This window comes from Sebastes umbrosus, chromosome 11 (genome assembly GCF_015220745.1).
Source record: "Sebastes umbrosus isolate fSebUmb1 chromosome 11, fSebUmb1.pri, whole genome shotgun sequence".
NCBI lineage: Eukaryota > Metazoa > Chordata > Actinopteri > Perciformes > Sebastidae > Sebastes > Sebastes umbrosus.
Genome location: NC_051279.1, coordinates 13154659 through 13171196, shown reverse-complemented (window position 1 = coordinate 13171196; position 16538 = coordinate 13154659). Strand labels below are relative to the sequence as shown.

The following is a 16538-nucleotide window of genomic DNA, read 5'->3' as shown; positions in this document are numbered from 1 at the left end:
GACGGGGCGACAGTGAGAGAGCGTTGTCCATTCTAATGGGGCCTTGTTAGGCCGCTGACAGAGCCAGTAACGCAACTGTTGGCTGCTATTGATTCCCGACCGACGCCGTTATTGATGAGTGAGAATTTAATTCAACCAGCTCGTTTGTCAACATGACATCACCATTTAACTACGACCATGACATGGATGCGAACACCCGCGGATGAGCTGGGTCACACACACACACACACACAGACAGACAGAAAGGTGCAGAAGAAACAACCTCACACACACTAACAATTGTCACACACACATGCAGCCGCTGCAGCAGAAGAATGATTTCCCAGTTAGAACCTTCTTCTGCATCGTTTACAATAAAATCATTTTGTTCAATATTCAAACGCTGTGTTTTCAACCGTTCAAATCGATCATTCAAAATGAATAACAGGCAATTACCAAGAGTGCAATAAGCTATATGACTAATGCATGGTCCATGTTATGACTAATGTATAGCCTCAGGATACTTCTGGCTCTTTCTGATTGGATAAATATTTCATGCCACATCCTGACCTACAGCACATGACATGGAAAACATGTTGTGGTGAGGAATTGAACAAATTGCTTCCTATGAATAAATTTGTTAAGTAGGAGAGAAAAACCAGGTAACCAAACCATTCTCTGAGTATAATGTAGTTTTTTTAACAAACAAGCTAACATGACTTTTGCTTTTAAATTAAACATTAATATTGCATCTAATCATTACTCAAATTGTCAGCATAAAAGAAATGATAATAAATAAGTTGTTAATAATTCTTTCCATTTGACAACAATACAAAGAAAAGCAAAGAAAGGCTTCAACATTTCATTAACTTTTTTATTGAGCAATTACGTTTCACACATTAATGATTGGGTGGAAGATTTGTAATAAAATACCAGTTTTATGCATTAACAAATGGAGAACAGAAGAAAAGCACATATTTGCCATTGTGAGCAAATTCTTATAGTTCCTACTCTTAACACTACTTTGTAATTTTTGCAGATGATAAATATTGAAATTGTGACATTATGACAAATTAGTATGATTTTTTATTAAAAGTACAAAAAAGAAAAAAACAATAATGTAGAAAATTGATAGAAATGCTATGCTGTATATATAAGTAAAAGCAGTATTCATTATAGAAAAACAGTGTGACCATGAGGCCACTCATGGGGGGAAATATATTTTTTTAATTATATTATACAGTATTTCTGTGATGATAAAAAAGTATATATTTTAAACCCAAATATACAATAATCATCCATAATCTCTGGACTTTACTGCTACTATCCAGTATCCAATATTACATCCAATACAGTATTTCTCTATCTGGAAAAAATAGAGGTAAAGAGAGAAAGAGAGAGAGAGAGACAATTTTGGAAGAGCATTTTTCAATACAGCAGGGGGAAGATCCAGCCTAGAAAACAATGGAACCAGCTATATATCTCTGTATGGATTGGGAGGCTTGATAGGGAGGGAGGTGGGCAATCAGGAGCCAGTTGGCCCCCGATGAGAGCGGTCCAGCAGGGGTTATTGGCTGGAGCGGCCCCCCAGGGGAGCTTTCTCTCTCTCTCTCTCTCTGTGTCTCTCTCTTAGGGCCCATGGGTCTCTCCGGGTCCCCGGGGAGTGAAACTGTAGAGACCGAATCGCTGCAGGGGCCCTATAGGCACCAAGCATGAAACACACCAAGGGGGGCAGTCCGCTGAATTTAGGTGGTCGGTCGTAGACACACACACATAGACACACAGACAGACAGATGGACAGAATCAAAGCCGAACGAGATAGATGTCACCTCCAGGTATCACAGCCTTTCTATTCTGTGTGTTTTTGAATGTGTGTATTTTACTTGTCAACTTGTCCACTTGTGTGAGAGAGAAAAAGGCAGTCAGAGAAAGAAAAAGAGAGTTTGTTTCTCCCCTAAAAGTTTTTAGATCTTACTGCAGGATAATGACATCCAAGCATGTGCAGGTGATGGGTGCTGTCTTTTTTTTTAACGTGTGAATAGTTGATTCTGTTGTGTTGTCTTTGCGGGTCGTGTCAGATGGAAGAAAAAGAAGAGTTTGGTCAGAAGAGTGCGTGGAGGACGAAGGGGTGGGATGCTGTAGGTGTTTGCATCCCTCCTCCTCCTCCTCTTCCTCACCTCCCCATCCTCCTCTACCCCTCCAACACCATCTTATTTTCCCCTCTTTCAATCTCACACACCCTCCCTCCATCCCTCTCTTCCACAGACGCGCACAACCACACTACATTCTACAAGAAATAATTGCTTTTGTCTGGAAGGAGTGTGGGGAGGAGGGAAAGGGGGCGCGCATGGCTCCCTCTGTGGAGAGAAGGGGGTCTTTGAAGGACAACTAGTCACTTCTCCCTTCCTTCCCTCCTTCTTTCTCCTCTCTCCTCTCTCCTCCTCCTCTCGCCTCACCTCCGTTCTCCTCATCCGCTCTCATTTGCTTCACCTTCCTCCTTTTCTATCCTCCTTTCCTTCCTTCCTCCCCCATCTCTCTCCTCTATCTCTCTCTCCTCTTCTTCCTCTTCTTCCTCTCTTCCCCTCCTCTCCCTCATTGGACCTGCGGATGTCATCTGTCATACGTGTAGCGGAGGGAGAAGGACAATAAAACCTGCTTGTCTTCTACAGAGGATGACACATTTTTCATAATTAAGAATATGCCAGTGTGGTGTTGCAGCACACATGTCTTGACAACGTGCACTTGTCTGTTGATGACAGAGAGAATGACAAAGTCTGGTGACGATGATGGCAAAATCATTTATTTTATGTGCAATTTCCATTAAAAACAAGCATGAAGTGAGCAGGTCTAAACAGTCCTGCAGGATGGGATGGGATAGGATGGGATGGGGCTCTACAGGCCCTACAGGAGAGAGAGCTCATTTCTATTGATTTGCCCGTATTGACTGCGATGTTTAAGGTATAGATTTTTCTATTTAAAAATCTATATCGACAATAATCTGGTGTGTAAGCGCCCGGCGTTGACTGATGCTGGCCTGTAATTGACAGCGTGTAACATGTCGGTGCTGTGGAGGGAGAGAGGGCAGGAGGCAGGAGGCCGGGATGGAGGAGACCAGATCCGGGAGGAGAGGGAGGCGAGGAAGGAGGTGATCACCTCCATCATGGAGGAGCTCATCCTCCTGATGACACCTATAGGAGCTTTTATGTGTGTTTTATTAAAAAAGTTCATGCATGCATGGTCAAGTCAAGTCAAGTCAAGTCAGGTCAAATGTATTTCTATAGCACATTTAAAACAACATGAGTGCTTTACAGACATAGGCAGAATAAAAACAGGTGAACAGAGCAGACAACAAAATCTCACACACATCCACAGACATAGACCAAGATAAAATCCATTATGAGTAAAAGACTGTTATAATGAGCATTATAATAAAAGGCCATTTAGTAATCAAAAATGCAAGTACATTCAAAAGCCAAAAGAAAAGAGGTGGGTCTTGAGCTGTGCTTTGAAAGACTCTGTAGAGAGAGCAGATCTGATGTGGACAGGCAGTTTGTTCCACAGACTATAGGGCCCGACTGGTGCATTTAGTTTATTAAAAAAAAGTCACCAAAATGTGCTTTTCTTATTTCTCAGGAACAGCAGTGGTCGCTCTTGTCCTCCTGAATAATGATCCACCCTGGTCCTGCTCAGGAGGGCTTTATTAAAAGCAGCAGTGATGAGATGACTTAATTGTGTTGCACGCTGGGTATCCTGCGAGGTCTTAGCGTTAAGCGCCTATAGAGGATTCTATATTCTATATTCCATGGAGTCTCTCATCATCAGGCCGCGCAGTAACGCACTGATCACCATTGGCATCATTATAGCCGGTATTATTATTAAGAGGGGGGAAAAAATCCAGAAATCAATACAGGATACCTTTTGCAGCGGTAGTGAAAACGAGGGAGATGGGGGGGCTGGTGGAGGAGGAGGAGGAGAGGAGGAGGAGGGATGGATGGAGGGAGGGATGGAGGTGCGGGGGTGGGGGGGGGGGGGTGGTGATGTGTGAGTAGTAGCGGCTCCTCTCTCGCCTCAATGTTGCGGCCAGCCTAGTGGCAGATCGCTACAATCCTGGAGGGAGCCGGGTCGAATGAGCTATTGGGGGGTTCCCAAATAATAACGGGGACAAAACAGACAGACACAAAAAGACACACAGACGGATGGACGGAGATAGGCAAGTGTTAACCGATAATAAACGCGACCGGATTCTACACGCTTTCTTTATTCCTGTTTTAGTGTTTTTTTTTAAAATATTTATTTATTCGCTGTATTTATTTATTTATTTATTTATTTATCTATCGATTGATTGCGTTTTAATTACTGCCTTGTGACACAGCGCGAGGGAGGAGGAGCGTCAGGGCCAAGCGCGCGCGTTGTGTGCGTGTGTGTGTGTGAGAGCGTGAGTGTGTGTGTGTGTGTGTGTCCGTGCAGCCTCACTTTGTTTATGTATTTTTGTTGTTGATGATTTTTTTTTTAATGAAGCTGTTTTTTTAAATGCGCTCGCGACGCGATCCGCATGCTTTTGCGCGAGCGGCTGAATGTCTCCTCTATGTAGCCTTCACGAGGAGAGAGAGGAAGGAGCGCGTGCAGCTAAAGACCAAATACAACACTAGATCAAACCAAATACTACAGAAATCCAAATAAGACTTTCTATAATAATAACTCCGCTGGCCTTGTTTACACTGTCTCTGTCTTCTTTCTATGTGTCCTCATTTGCTGTTTTTTAAGCGAATACCAAAGCTGGTGATGCTATACAGGAGGAGGCTATAGCGACTGTTCTCATGCCTTTTTCAACACCTATATAGGAAACATTACTGAGGAGTGAGAGAGAGAGGATCAAATAAGGCCTCTATGTTTACTCAAGGAGAACGCTTTTAGCAGTGCAAAAGGTAACCCGAGAGACCGCAGCCTTTTTATTCTAAAGCCAATATACAACAGGCCTGTAATTGTAACACAACTTTTCCTGCAGCCTGTAGAAGAAGTGAGGTCCGATCTCCATCTCTATCCGTCTGTGTGTTATAGTCTGGACTGTATAAAAGCTGCACTCAAGGGACCATCCTATACACATATATGTTCTATGCACATTTACAACCAAAACTAACCACCAGTCGACGTCCACACATGTAAATAAAAAGGCTGCTACATGTGTACTCTCGTTGTGAGCTCTCCAAACCAAATATCCTCCCAAAGCTGTCTGCCAGAGAGGCTTCAGAAGAGGACCGAGCTTATTACAGCATTACTTCTGTTCCATTATTTGCATCAAAACAAGAAGCCGGAGGAAGATCATGTTTGTCCCCTTGCCGGTTCCGTTCGTGTTTCAGAGAACTGCTCCTGACCTCAACGCCTGGCGTCTCAAGTCCCCTCTGGCTCTCCGATCCAACTCCGGTAAGACATTTTTCTCTCTCTCCTCTCCTCCTCTTCTTCTCTCCTCCTCCCTGCTACACATCCTCCATGTCGGTCAGCCATGCAGACCCGCCCCGCCTTGCTTTGCTCGGTGCCGATGAACACTCTCTTGCGGCGGTGGAGAGGAGAGCTGTCGGCGCACACACACACACACTTACACACACACACACACACACACACACACACACACACACACTCCTCCGGCTGCTTTTCAAGGCTTAAACAGTCCCTTTACTCTCGCAGGGTGGTTGTTGAAATCAAAGAAGCGTTCCAGAACGCGCAGTAAATCAAAGAAGCGTTCCAGAACGCGCAGTAAGCGTCCACACTGATGGAAAATGAATCGCGTAAAATGTTTCTTTTTTTTGCATTCCATTCTGTGCAGCGATGCGCTACCGTGTTCCACCGGTGCCTTGCTGAATCTCCACGCCGACTATATGCATCTTTTCTCCGGGTGTCTTTCCTCTCCCGTCCTCCATCCTTCCCCTCTCCTCCACTGCCTGCTCCTGAGCCCGAGCCTCCGTCTCTCCCCAACTAGACTCTCGGGCAGGCAGGGAATATTCATGCCAACTTATCGATCCTGCGGAGATCGATTCCTGGGCCGGTGGAAAGCAGGGAGAGAGGGGGAGATAGAAGGAGAGAGTAGGTGCACGGTGCAGGAGTACGAGAGGAGAGGGAGAAAAAACACCCACTCGTTTTTATTTCATACTGTCTCGATGTTGTGTTTTTATTCTAGTAGATCATATGTTCGGCTTTGAGCTTGTGGAACATCTCTGATTTCACCGTGGTGGCTGCTGCTTTTTGCTCTGACTTGTGTGTATATATGCTGCTTTATAGGAGACAAGGCTCGCATCTCTTGTAAAACACTACTGGAAATAGACTTCTCCATCTCTCTGTCCCGTCGCTGCTCGGCTGCTGCTGCTGCACGGTTGAAAGCGGAGGAGCAGAGGGAGAGTCAGGGAGGAGGAGGGAGGATGAGGCGCCGGCTGGGTTTCATCCGCGCTGAAGCGGAATAAAAGGACGCATGGTGGGAGCAGCCAGGCTGGCTTCAGTGTGTCACTGAGAGAGCTCCGGCTCAGTCCGCATTCGACTGTTTCTCAGACATGCAACAGCTGCTCAGCCCCTTTTTCCCCCCTCCACTACATCTTTTGGAGAGGAGAAGGATGCTCTGGCTCTAATGTGTTGTCTGTCCTGTGTGCAGCACACTGAAGGACCGCAGAGTATAGGCCTGTAGGGAAGTGAGGGGGAAATATGAGGTCAATGGGCTTTTATTTCATCTCAGTATTGAAGTCATTCACTAATGCATATACATACAGTAACTTGCGTATCAGTGCGTAATGGTGCGTAAATGTGGCTGCTGTGCGCCTCATCCGATGGATGGGCTCTTAAAGGGCCAGACACCCCTCCCCACCCCCCCTTCCTAGTCCACAGCTCCCCTCTCATTTCCAGATCAGTTCAAGCCCATTTGATTTCAGAGATGCCAGGCTTTCACCCTTACTCCACATACTCAGTCAGCAGTGCACAGCATGTGACAATGAAGGGAGAGGTGATAGAGGGAGAGAGGTATACAGAGGGATGAGAGGGACCTGTAACCTAGCATATCTCTAGAGATATACACACAGAAAAAGAGGGGAGAGGAGGTTGGAGGGAGGACGAGGGGGAAGGAGGAGGAGGAGGAGTTTTCGCGCTCAGCACGTTGAAAAATGGCGAATGTCAGAATGAGATAAAAAAAAAATGTGGAAAGAGAGAGGGAGAAGTGGGTGAAAGTGAGAGTAGATGACAGAGTGAAAAACGAGGAGGGAGAGGAAAACCCAGTTTGAGCTTGAGAGGTGAGAGTAAACCACGGATGAGCCATTATGTGTGCAGTGTCCTGGGCCAGGGCCAGCATCTGAATAAGCAGGCAAACTGATGGGGATGTGTGCACAGGCTGCTGGATTCCTTAGATGGTGGGATAACGGTGATTCACAATGCTATGCTGATTTTATTCCATTCTGATAACACGGTACAAGGTGCTGTCCTTTTCAAACTCAGAGGGTTTGTCGCTAAAAGGGTGCAGGGTCGGTTCAACGTCTCGGGACTGAAACACTTATTTCTACGAGAATTGTGCGTCTGGCAAACGACAACGGGACGGCATCATATGGACGTTTTTATTCACAGAAACATTGAGAAAGAGTCAACACACCACAGAAGTGTTGTCTAGTTCAGGCCTTGTGCCCTTGAGCTCTAATCTGTGCTTCCCCAGCCTCCACTGGAAGCTCACACACATTTTTAATACCCACACACACACACACACACAGATTCTTCGGGGGAGTTTTAGGGCTTTTGACTCAAGCTCCCAGTTAACTTGTTTCTTTGACTGGTGGCAGCTCCTTGACTCCTTTGAGTCGGAGCTTTGTACGGGGTCAGAGGTCACAGCAGGAGGGTTTGATTTAGCCCCACCTGACCCTTCTCTGCCCCCCATGTTTTCATTCTCTTTCATGTTACAACAGGCCTCGAGCACTCATGCACAACCCCTGTGGGGGCACACACACACACACAGACACACGTACACAGACACATACACATCGTCATGAAACAAGCGAACCATCATATAGCATAAAACAAGCATGTTAGACCGTTTTCCACCTGGATAGCGAGCCGCTCTAACCGATCCAGGTTTTGTTCTATTTTTAATGGCATTGTGTCTGTGAAGGTGCAGGTCAGGGCCACTGCTATGTGAACTACGTGTGTATGTGTAGTAAAGTGGTTTGTGAAGCCATCAGCATTAACTGGTGTATGAAAGTTTAATGGGACATAGAGGAGAAACCGCAGGTTTCCCACACAGTGAAGGGCTTGATATGATATGATATGATATGATGGGACATCAAGGAGACTGGAGACTGCTTTTCTCTCTCTCTGTCTCTCTCACATACACTTACACAAACACCTAGATTCAGTTCATTTCAGCTATGCACCTTCTGTCACACACCATTAACCACCATCTCCTACCATATACCGTCCAACTCTCTCTCACACACACCCCTCAGATTTTAGACATGCTTCATTTCTGCCTCTGAATTTCAGACGGGGTAACATTAACCATACAGTTATCGATATATTCCTCAGAACTTTTCCTGATCCTGTCGGGCCAATGTGATGTTTTTATTCCGCACAATGTTTTCCAATAAGTCTTAATCCATTAATCATCAATTCTCCGGTCATGTGTCTCCGCTTCCTGGCTACTTTCAAGACATTTCTGCATGTTTATGGGACGCTGGCACATGTCTCCGATGGTTGACGTGAGACCATGCATGTGCTTACCCATTTGCTCTCTGTCTGTCTGAGAAAGAGAGAGTGTGTGTGTGTGTGTGTGTGCACAAGCATGAGCACACGTGCAAACTAGTGTGTGTGTAGGTATAGATCGGTTTGTGGAGGGGAGCGTGCAAGTCGCAGTGTTAACATGATTGCAAATGACAAAATGTCAACCTGGGTTTGTTAGCAACATAATGGGGAATCAATAGACACGAGAAATATGTCAATACTACATGCTTTATTGCATTAAGCTACCTCTCTCCTTCTCTGTAGCCCTCTCTCTCTCTCCTCTTCCTCCCACTCCCTCCCGCTCTCTGTCACAATACAATTCTCTCTCTCCCTCCTCTCCTCTCTCCCTGTGGTAGTAGAATTAGATTGCAGCATATGAGCCAGCGAACGGGGTCCTGAATGCAGCAGGCTGATGGCAGAATGCTTCGGGAGCTAATGGGCTATCGGTTCGGCTATTTACGTATATTATTAGGCTTCACATAGATGTCCCCGACACAGTTTGACAACGTGACGGTGGCCCAACGCAGCCGCAGCAGTGACGTCTTGTGCTTAACTGATGCATTAATGCAATGAGACTGACAGCATTTGAAATCCTGCTCGGAGAAAAAGTATTAATAGTTGTTTATGACAGCATGATTTCTGAGCATGTAATCACCTGCTCTCGTAGTTACGTACTTAAGGTGACAACATTCTGTTTAAATTGATACATTTGGGAATTAAACCTGTTACACGGTTTTGGATTAATCCACATAAATCCAAGTGTGTAGTGATAACAATGCTATTTGTGTTCCTTATAATCCTATTAACTGTTTACCTTTTCTTTGGATTTGCACAGGTGTGCATACGCGCCAATAGGTTGTATTTATATATAGTATGTGGATGTGTGTGTTGGTTGAGACTAATGTAGTATTAATGCTGATGAGGTCCCAAAGCTCATTAGCAACAGTGAGTGGTATTGAGTTTCTCCCAGGGAACACACGGACCTAGACACATACACACACATATACAGTACATCCTCATCAGCCATTAGCGTATTAATAACCATTAACACACACACATGTAAACACACACACTCTCACCAATCAATGACCTTTAACCATATGCTTTTAAATATGCATACTCCAACAAAGACACTCAGGACACAGCAAGAAAATCATGCAAATGCATTCATCTAAAGAGCTTGATGAGTAGCATTTACAGGCCATCCATTATATAAGAATGTGTCGGTTACACACTATATCATTTGACTGACACACGCACACAGACACACGCACATACACACATACACACACACACACAGACTTGCACTCAGAGAGGAATAATTTTCTACACTTGTGTCCAGTGAAATACAGCCCAGCATTAGTCCTAATCAGAGGCTGGGTGAGCAGGCCACTTAATCAGACCTATCACCTGGAGAACACACACAGAGGGGGATAGATGGAGTGTGTGGGTGTGTGTGTGCGCGGGCAGTTAATCAACACATCAGCAGGAATAAACACATACAAACCACCTGACTCCATTCTGGGTATTGATTTATACCTCTTTCTGTGTTTCTCGCCTCCTCTACCTCTCTCTTTCTTTCAATAACATACAGATGACGTAGAACTCAAGCGTACTTGACCTCTACACGGGGGGACACCCTGTTGTACTCCGAGTGTGCATGTGGACGCTCGGTCAGTGGTGGCCTGGCTGTGATCAGGGTTGGAGTGGGCTTCGCCGCATGCCGCCAATCACCCACGTCAAACCAGGCAGTCAAAACAAGCTTTTGAACTCCCGCTGACCATATTGAATTCTTGATTATCTGATTTTTTTTTCACCCAAGATTGCCGGATTTATTCAGACATCAGCTCATCAAAGGCTCAGCGGCAGACTCCCTGCATTCCTCTGGTCAGAGGGACTAAAGCTTTACGCGTTTCTTTGTAGCAAAAAACATGCAAGGTCTGGAAGAGTCTATTTGCTGAGATGACTGTGTTCTCATAAACACACCAACAATGTGTTCTCGCCAGCCGCCGCTGTCTCTTTTTGTTGTTGATTGCCGCAGGCTGTAACCTCTGCCACCCCGCTCATGTGCCAGTACATTTAGATAATAAAAAAGACCAATAAAATCCAAGGGTTTGATTGGGTGTCTCCCCTTAGCCCGGCGGAGCGGACGACTAAATCAGAGGTCCCTCTCTCCATTTCATTTAGCTGATAAGATTTATGGTAATGAAGGGGTCCTATTAACCTTTGGGGTTCCACTGCTGTCCTTCAGAGTGAGGCTTGGATGAGAGTGCTTGCCGATCGGGTTTTGAGGCGGCGAACATGTCTGCTATAAGCAATGTCACATCATCGCAAATGCACCCTCTGGAGTGCACACGCACGCTCTCAGCTCACACACACACACACACAACGGAGACTCTCCAAAAGCAGCTCAGCCCCTTTGAGAGAGTTGAATGCATGTTTAATCTCCCTCCTCTCTTTCTCTTCTCTGCATTTTCCCTTTTCTTTATCCCCTCTATCCTTCCTGCTCTCCATCCTTCTTCTCTCGGCAGGAGCGCTCTGTTCTGAAATTAATCTGTTGTACTCCACCACCTCTTCTCCCTCTCATTCCCTCGTGCAATCTCTCTTACTCGGCCTTTCTTTTACAAGTGTATAGTCCCACTCATTTTTCTCATTGCTTGTGAAAACAAGTGCCAGGATATTAAAATACTCCAGAGTTAACAACATATTACATCTGATTGATTCTAAACTTTAAATAAGTCTAAATCACATTTTAAATGTTGATACACCTCTAGTGTGTTGATAATTACTCCAGCTGGGCTCCCTTTTTACCTGCATCTATCCATACCATAAATCCATAAAAAAAATTACATCCGATTGAGTATAAACTTAAAAAAAAAAAAACATATTAAAATAATTAATTTCCCAGTCTAAATTAACATTTTAGATTTTGATACACCTCCAGTGTATAGCGAATTACTCCAGCTGGGCTCCCTTTCTACCTGCAGCCATCCCAACAATATTCACTTGTCGTCTATAAATATTAGGGGGCAAAGAGAAAAGGGGATGACAGAGGGAGGCGTAACCCCTCCTTCTCCCGTACAAGGGCTGCACCCCTCTGTCCCTTTGTCTGCTTGTAAAGGGGACGAGGGAGGAGGCGCGGAGCGGGGGGCGCCGAAGGAGTGACTAAGTGACCTCTCTCTCCCCTTTCTTTTGACGCTCCCATGTTCTGTCCATTTTGTCGTGCACGTCCCTCTCCCTCCCTCCTCTTTCATCCTCTTTCGTTCCCCCTTTTTTCAGCCTGGTTAAGTCGCCATGGCTGTTGGCCTCATATGTCCTGTCCTCTCTCTCTCTCCCCCCCACCTCTCTCTCTCTACCCGCATCTTCGGCAGCAGCAGCCTGGTTGCCAAAGTGTCTGTAGGACACATTAAGGCCCATAAAAGCCTAGTCTGCGGTCGCACTCTTAACCACCAGTCAGAGGTAGTGTACAAAAGTGACTTTAAATGAGTCTGTGATTACCCTGGAACATGGAGAGATGCTGAAGTGGCCAAGAGAGTGTGAGACAAGGCCGCAGCGTCGGAGAGAGGAGAAGAAAGAGCTGCTCTTGGGTGTTTCTTGAGTCTCTTAAGGAAAATTGAACAGAAACGAATATTTGTTTCTCTCGCGGCTAAGAGCTAAAAAGGCTACCTGAGTGGAGCAAGCGATGAAAAAGTTGTAACCCAAATTTCCTGCCGCCCACCCCCCCTTCATCACAACCTGCTCGCCCCTCCCCATCCCCATCACCCCTCTTCCTAATTGGCCACATGCTGCCTTGAGTGACAAGTGTAATCATCAGTCAAATTATGATGGGGGGGAGAAGGTGGAGGTGGAGGAGGAAGAGAGGAACAGCAGAAGGTGGTGGTGGTGGTTGGGTGGGGTGGGGTGGGGGTTGAAAGGAAGTGCTTTGATCAGAGATAGAGAGGGGGTGAGTGGGCAAACAGACAGAGCTACATGGAAACCTGCTGTCCACACACCTGCTGCTTCATAGATGGGCAACATTAACACCCTCAGACCTCGGCGTACTATAAAACATCACAGACGAGCTTTGTAACAGCCCGCAGTAACCACAGTTAATTGGGAAAACGTGTATTGATTGCCATTACGGTGAACTTGCATCGTTTCCCTCTGCTTTTCATTTCAAGCAGAATAGCAACAAACCTCCTCTGCTGTCAGTACAACACAGACTAGAACAATGAAATCACAGGGTGTGGTGGCAGCACGCCCTTTGATTCTCGCTCGGACACACCAGGCCGGGTCCGTGTTATATTTGGATGTACTTTGTTAGAGAGAGCAGATGTTGGCTCTCCAGCCGGCTAATGAGGTTTACAGTAATTAGGAGTGCTGATGAAGCGCTTTGATTCTCCGGCTGTGGCGGCTCTCTCATTAGCGGCTAGCTATGCTAGCGCTGCAGCAGGCGCTCCAGTCACATCCTATTAGGCGGCTCAATGTACACTCTGAATTAGGAGCGGGAGATTAAGTGGAGATGAAAACTGTCTGCGTACACACACAGATAAATGCACACACACGCACACACACACATAAATTCAGACCAGCAAAGTTCACATACACTCGCTGTTATAATGAGGTTAATAAGAAAATTCCTCCTTTGGAACAAACCAAAAATTTAATAAGATACTAATTGGAGGCAGTTTTGCATTGAACATGCATACCTCAAACTTATGCAAGTGCCAAGTTTTTTATAAATTAAAGGTGCTTATCAGAGAAAAGGACAAATGCAACAAAGAGGAGAGGAACAGAACCACACATTTTAAGATATAAGACAAGTTTGTTCATGTGTGTGTATGAATGAACCTCCCGGTGTCTAATCCATGCAATGGAATATTTCCTACAATCTAAAGAAAACAAAAAGACAACCTTGAAAACACTCTTAACACCCTCTTTCCCTTCTGTTATTCTCCTCGCTATTCGTCAATACTCTCTACGCGCTCCTCTCCGCTCGCTCCTCTCCCTCTCTCTCGTCGTCTTCTTTTGTGTGATGGAGTGATTATTGAGGACGTGGCTCCTGTGTTTAACGCTGGTTGATGAAGTCTGCCTTTGTCTGTCTGCGCTAACCTGTCGCAACCGGGACACCGCTTATAGCAAAATCAATACACAGAGTAGAAGAGGGAGAGAGAGAGAGAGAGAGAGAGAGAGAGGCCTGGCAAGGGAGGTAGAGAAAAGAAAGCAGAGGGAGGGGTGTTTGAAGGTAGATGAAGGCAACGAGAGCGAGAGGATGGAGCAGGAAGTCATTGGAAGGAAAAAGGAAGAGAGTAAAATTTAGATACTTGACTCCACCGTTGCTGAAATGTGGCGACGGTGAATGGTCGGTGTCGCTCATAGTACCTGCGTGTGTGTGTGTTTACGTGTGTGTAAATCAGGGCATTTATATGTATGTGTTTGTCTTGCCAGTGCATGGCCTTGACCGAGGGGCAGGTTGTATCACTTGTAGTGTGTGTGCACGTGATTGTTTAAGTGCGTGTACACCAGCAGGACGGGACGGCCCCTATCTGATGCGAGAGCTTCGTTTGCTTCCACTCCCCAGAGTCGAAGTCGGTGTGAAGAAGAGAAGGGGAGCGACAGAGGGACGAGGAAGAGAGGAGGATAGGATGGGGAGAAGGAGAGGTGTATGGGGTGAGGAGGAGGAGGAGGAGGAGGAGGGGGAGCAGTTGTGTGAGAGAGGCACAGCTGGGAAATGAGAAATGCAACCCCCCCTCCCTTCCCGTATACCACCACCTTACACTCACACATACGGCGCACACACACATACACACACGATCCCCATCTCTTTATCCTCCCCTCAGGAAAGAAGGGGTGGAGGTGGAGGTGGAGGGGGGTGAAGGGAAGGGAGAGGCGGGGGGGATAGGAAGAGATGGAGAAGGGGACAGATAGGGGCATTAAAATTCATGGCCTTTTTTTTTATTTTCCCTGCTGAAAATCAATAGTGTTTACTATGAATGAGTGGAACAGTGGACAACAGTGGTGCCGGGGGGACAGAGAGAGACAGAGAGGAGGAGGAAGAGGAGGAGGAAGAAAAGAGAGAGAGAGAGAGAGGAAGGGAGGGAGGGAGGGAGGGAGCGAGGGAGAGGTACAGAGGAGGAGGGGTGACTTTATTGCGATAGGCAGAAGCACCAGAGGCCAAGGTTAAAGACCAGCAGGGGCAGAGAGACAGAGAGATGGAAGCACTAAGTAAATTCAGTTGTCTTCTAAAACAGACGTACTACCCTGAAAATGCATATTTACTATTGGCTATCATAAGAATGTAATGTAAAGTAAATCATTCAATTTCTTGTTGCAATATCAACTGTTCAACTGTCTTTACTAGGGCTGTCAATCCATTAAGATATTTAATCACAAATGAATCGCACAGTTTTTATCTGTTCAAAATGTACCTTAAAAGGAGATTTGTCAAGTATTTAATACTCTTATCAACATGGAAGTGGACAAATATGCTGCTTTATGCAAATGTATGTATATATTTATTATTGGAAATCAATTAGCATATTATTTAATTAAATTAAATAAAATGCTCAAATGATAACATGGCAAACCAACAGGCAACAACAGCTGTCAGTGTGTCAGTGTGCTGACTTGACTATGACTTGCTCCAAACTGCATGTGATTATCATAAAGTGGGCATATCTGTAAAGGGGAGACTCGTGGGTACCCATAGAACCCATTTTCATTCACATATCTTGAGGTCAGAGGTCAAAGGACCCCTTTAAAATAGCAATGACAGTTTTTCCTCACCAAAATTTAGCGTAAGTTTGGAGCGTTTTTTAACCTCCTTCGTGACAAGCTAGTATGGCATACCAATGGATTCCTTAGGTTTTTCTAGTTTCATGTGATAGCAGTATCTTCACTCTAGCTTTAGCTACAACCTCCGAAAGATCAATTGCGTTAATGCGTTAAAGAAATAAGTGACGTTAAAAAGAATCTGCGTTAACGTATTATTCACTTTGACAGCCCTAGTCTTTACATCACTAACTTTCCATTCCTCATTTCTCGCTTCGGCTTACTCTACCTTTTAAAAACTGTGTGTGTGCTAATTGGCAGCCAGCACACAACCACTGACATGGTCTCTCACAAACAAACAGCAGACCCATACACATGCACACACAAGCCGTGTGTCTCATACACACACACACACACACACACTCCAGACCAATTCACACTGAGATGTTCTGCAACCCTGACCCTGTTTCCTGCTGCTGAAAGCCTGCAAGTTCAGGATGGCTTACCAGTGTTTTGATTAAGCACTGCACTGTGTGTCTCACAGCACTTGATCAAAGAAGAAAAACAGTGTGTTTTTATCTGTTTTTCTCTTTTTTTTTTCCTACTGGACGCGGCCCCTACATGTTCCATAGCAATCAAAGCTTTTAAAACAGTTAAGTCGTTGTTTTTCTGTCTGCGAAATACTGTCAGTAAATGGAAAATAGATTTAAGGGTGCCAAAAGCTACTTCTAAATTACAGCAAACTTTTGTTTTTCTCTCCTTTTTTTTCTGAGACCAAATACGCCGTTTTTTTTTCCTTGCTGTATTTCTTTCTTTTCTACATGTATGGTATCAGATTCTCACCATGGAGTCTGTGTCTTCAAGTCGTTTTGTGTGCAGCTGTGGTGGACTGCATTAGTGTGCACGTATATGTGCCAGCATCTACAGTGGGTGTGCATGGCTATCTCGTGCGTATAAGCCCCTGTCATTGTGCACACACCGGTGTGTTCATGCATTGTCGTGCATGTGGAAGTGTGTGTGTGTGTGAGTGAGCTGTGCAGGGGGTGATATATATTCAGGCAGCTCATGCATTA

The 16538-nt window shown here is 45.4% G+C and overlaps 1 protein-coding gene across 6 annotated transcripts in view; it reads left to right on the top strand.

Annotated features, from left to right (window-relative positions):
- The first annotated feature begins 3306 nt into the window (after positions 1-3306).
- Positions 3307-16538, top strand: part of pou2f2a (POU class 2 homeobox 2a) — a 45085-nt gene continuing 31853 nt past the window's right edge. For 3 of the 6 annotated variants that reach the window (XM_037785077.1, XM_037785080.1, XM_037785078.1), the window contains exon 1: positions 3309-5400. In XM_037785077.1, the coding sequence (XP_037641005.1) occupies positions 5301-5400 (100 nt within the window). In that variant the 5' untranslated portion in view covers positions 3309-5300. Of the gene's footprint in view, positions 5401-16538 lie in introns of all 6 variants that reach the window. The other 3 variants (XM_037785072.1, XM_037785071.1, XM_037785073.1) reach the window with 2 other exon arrangements.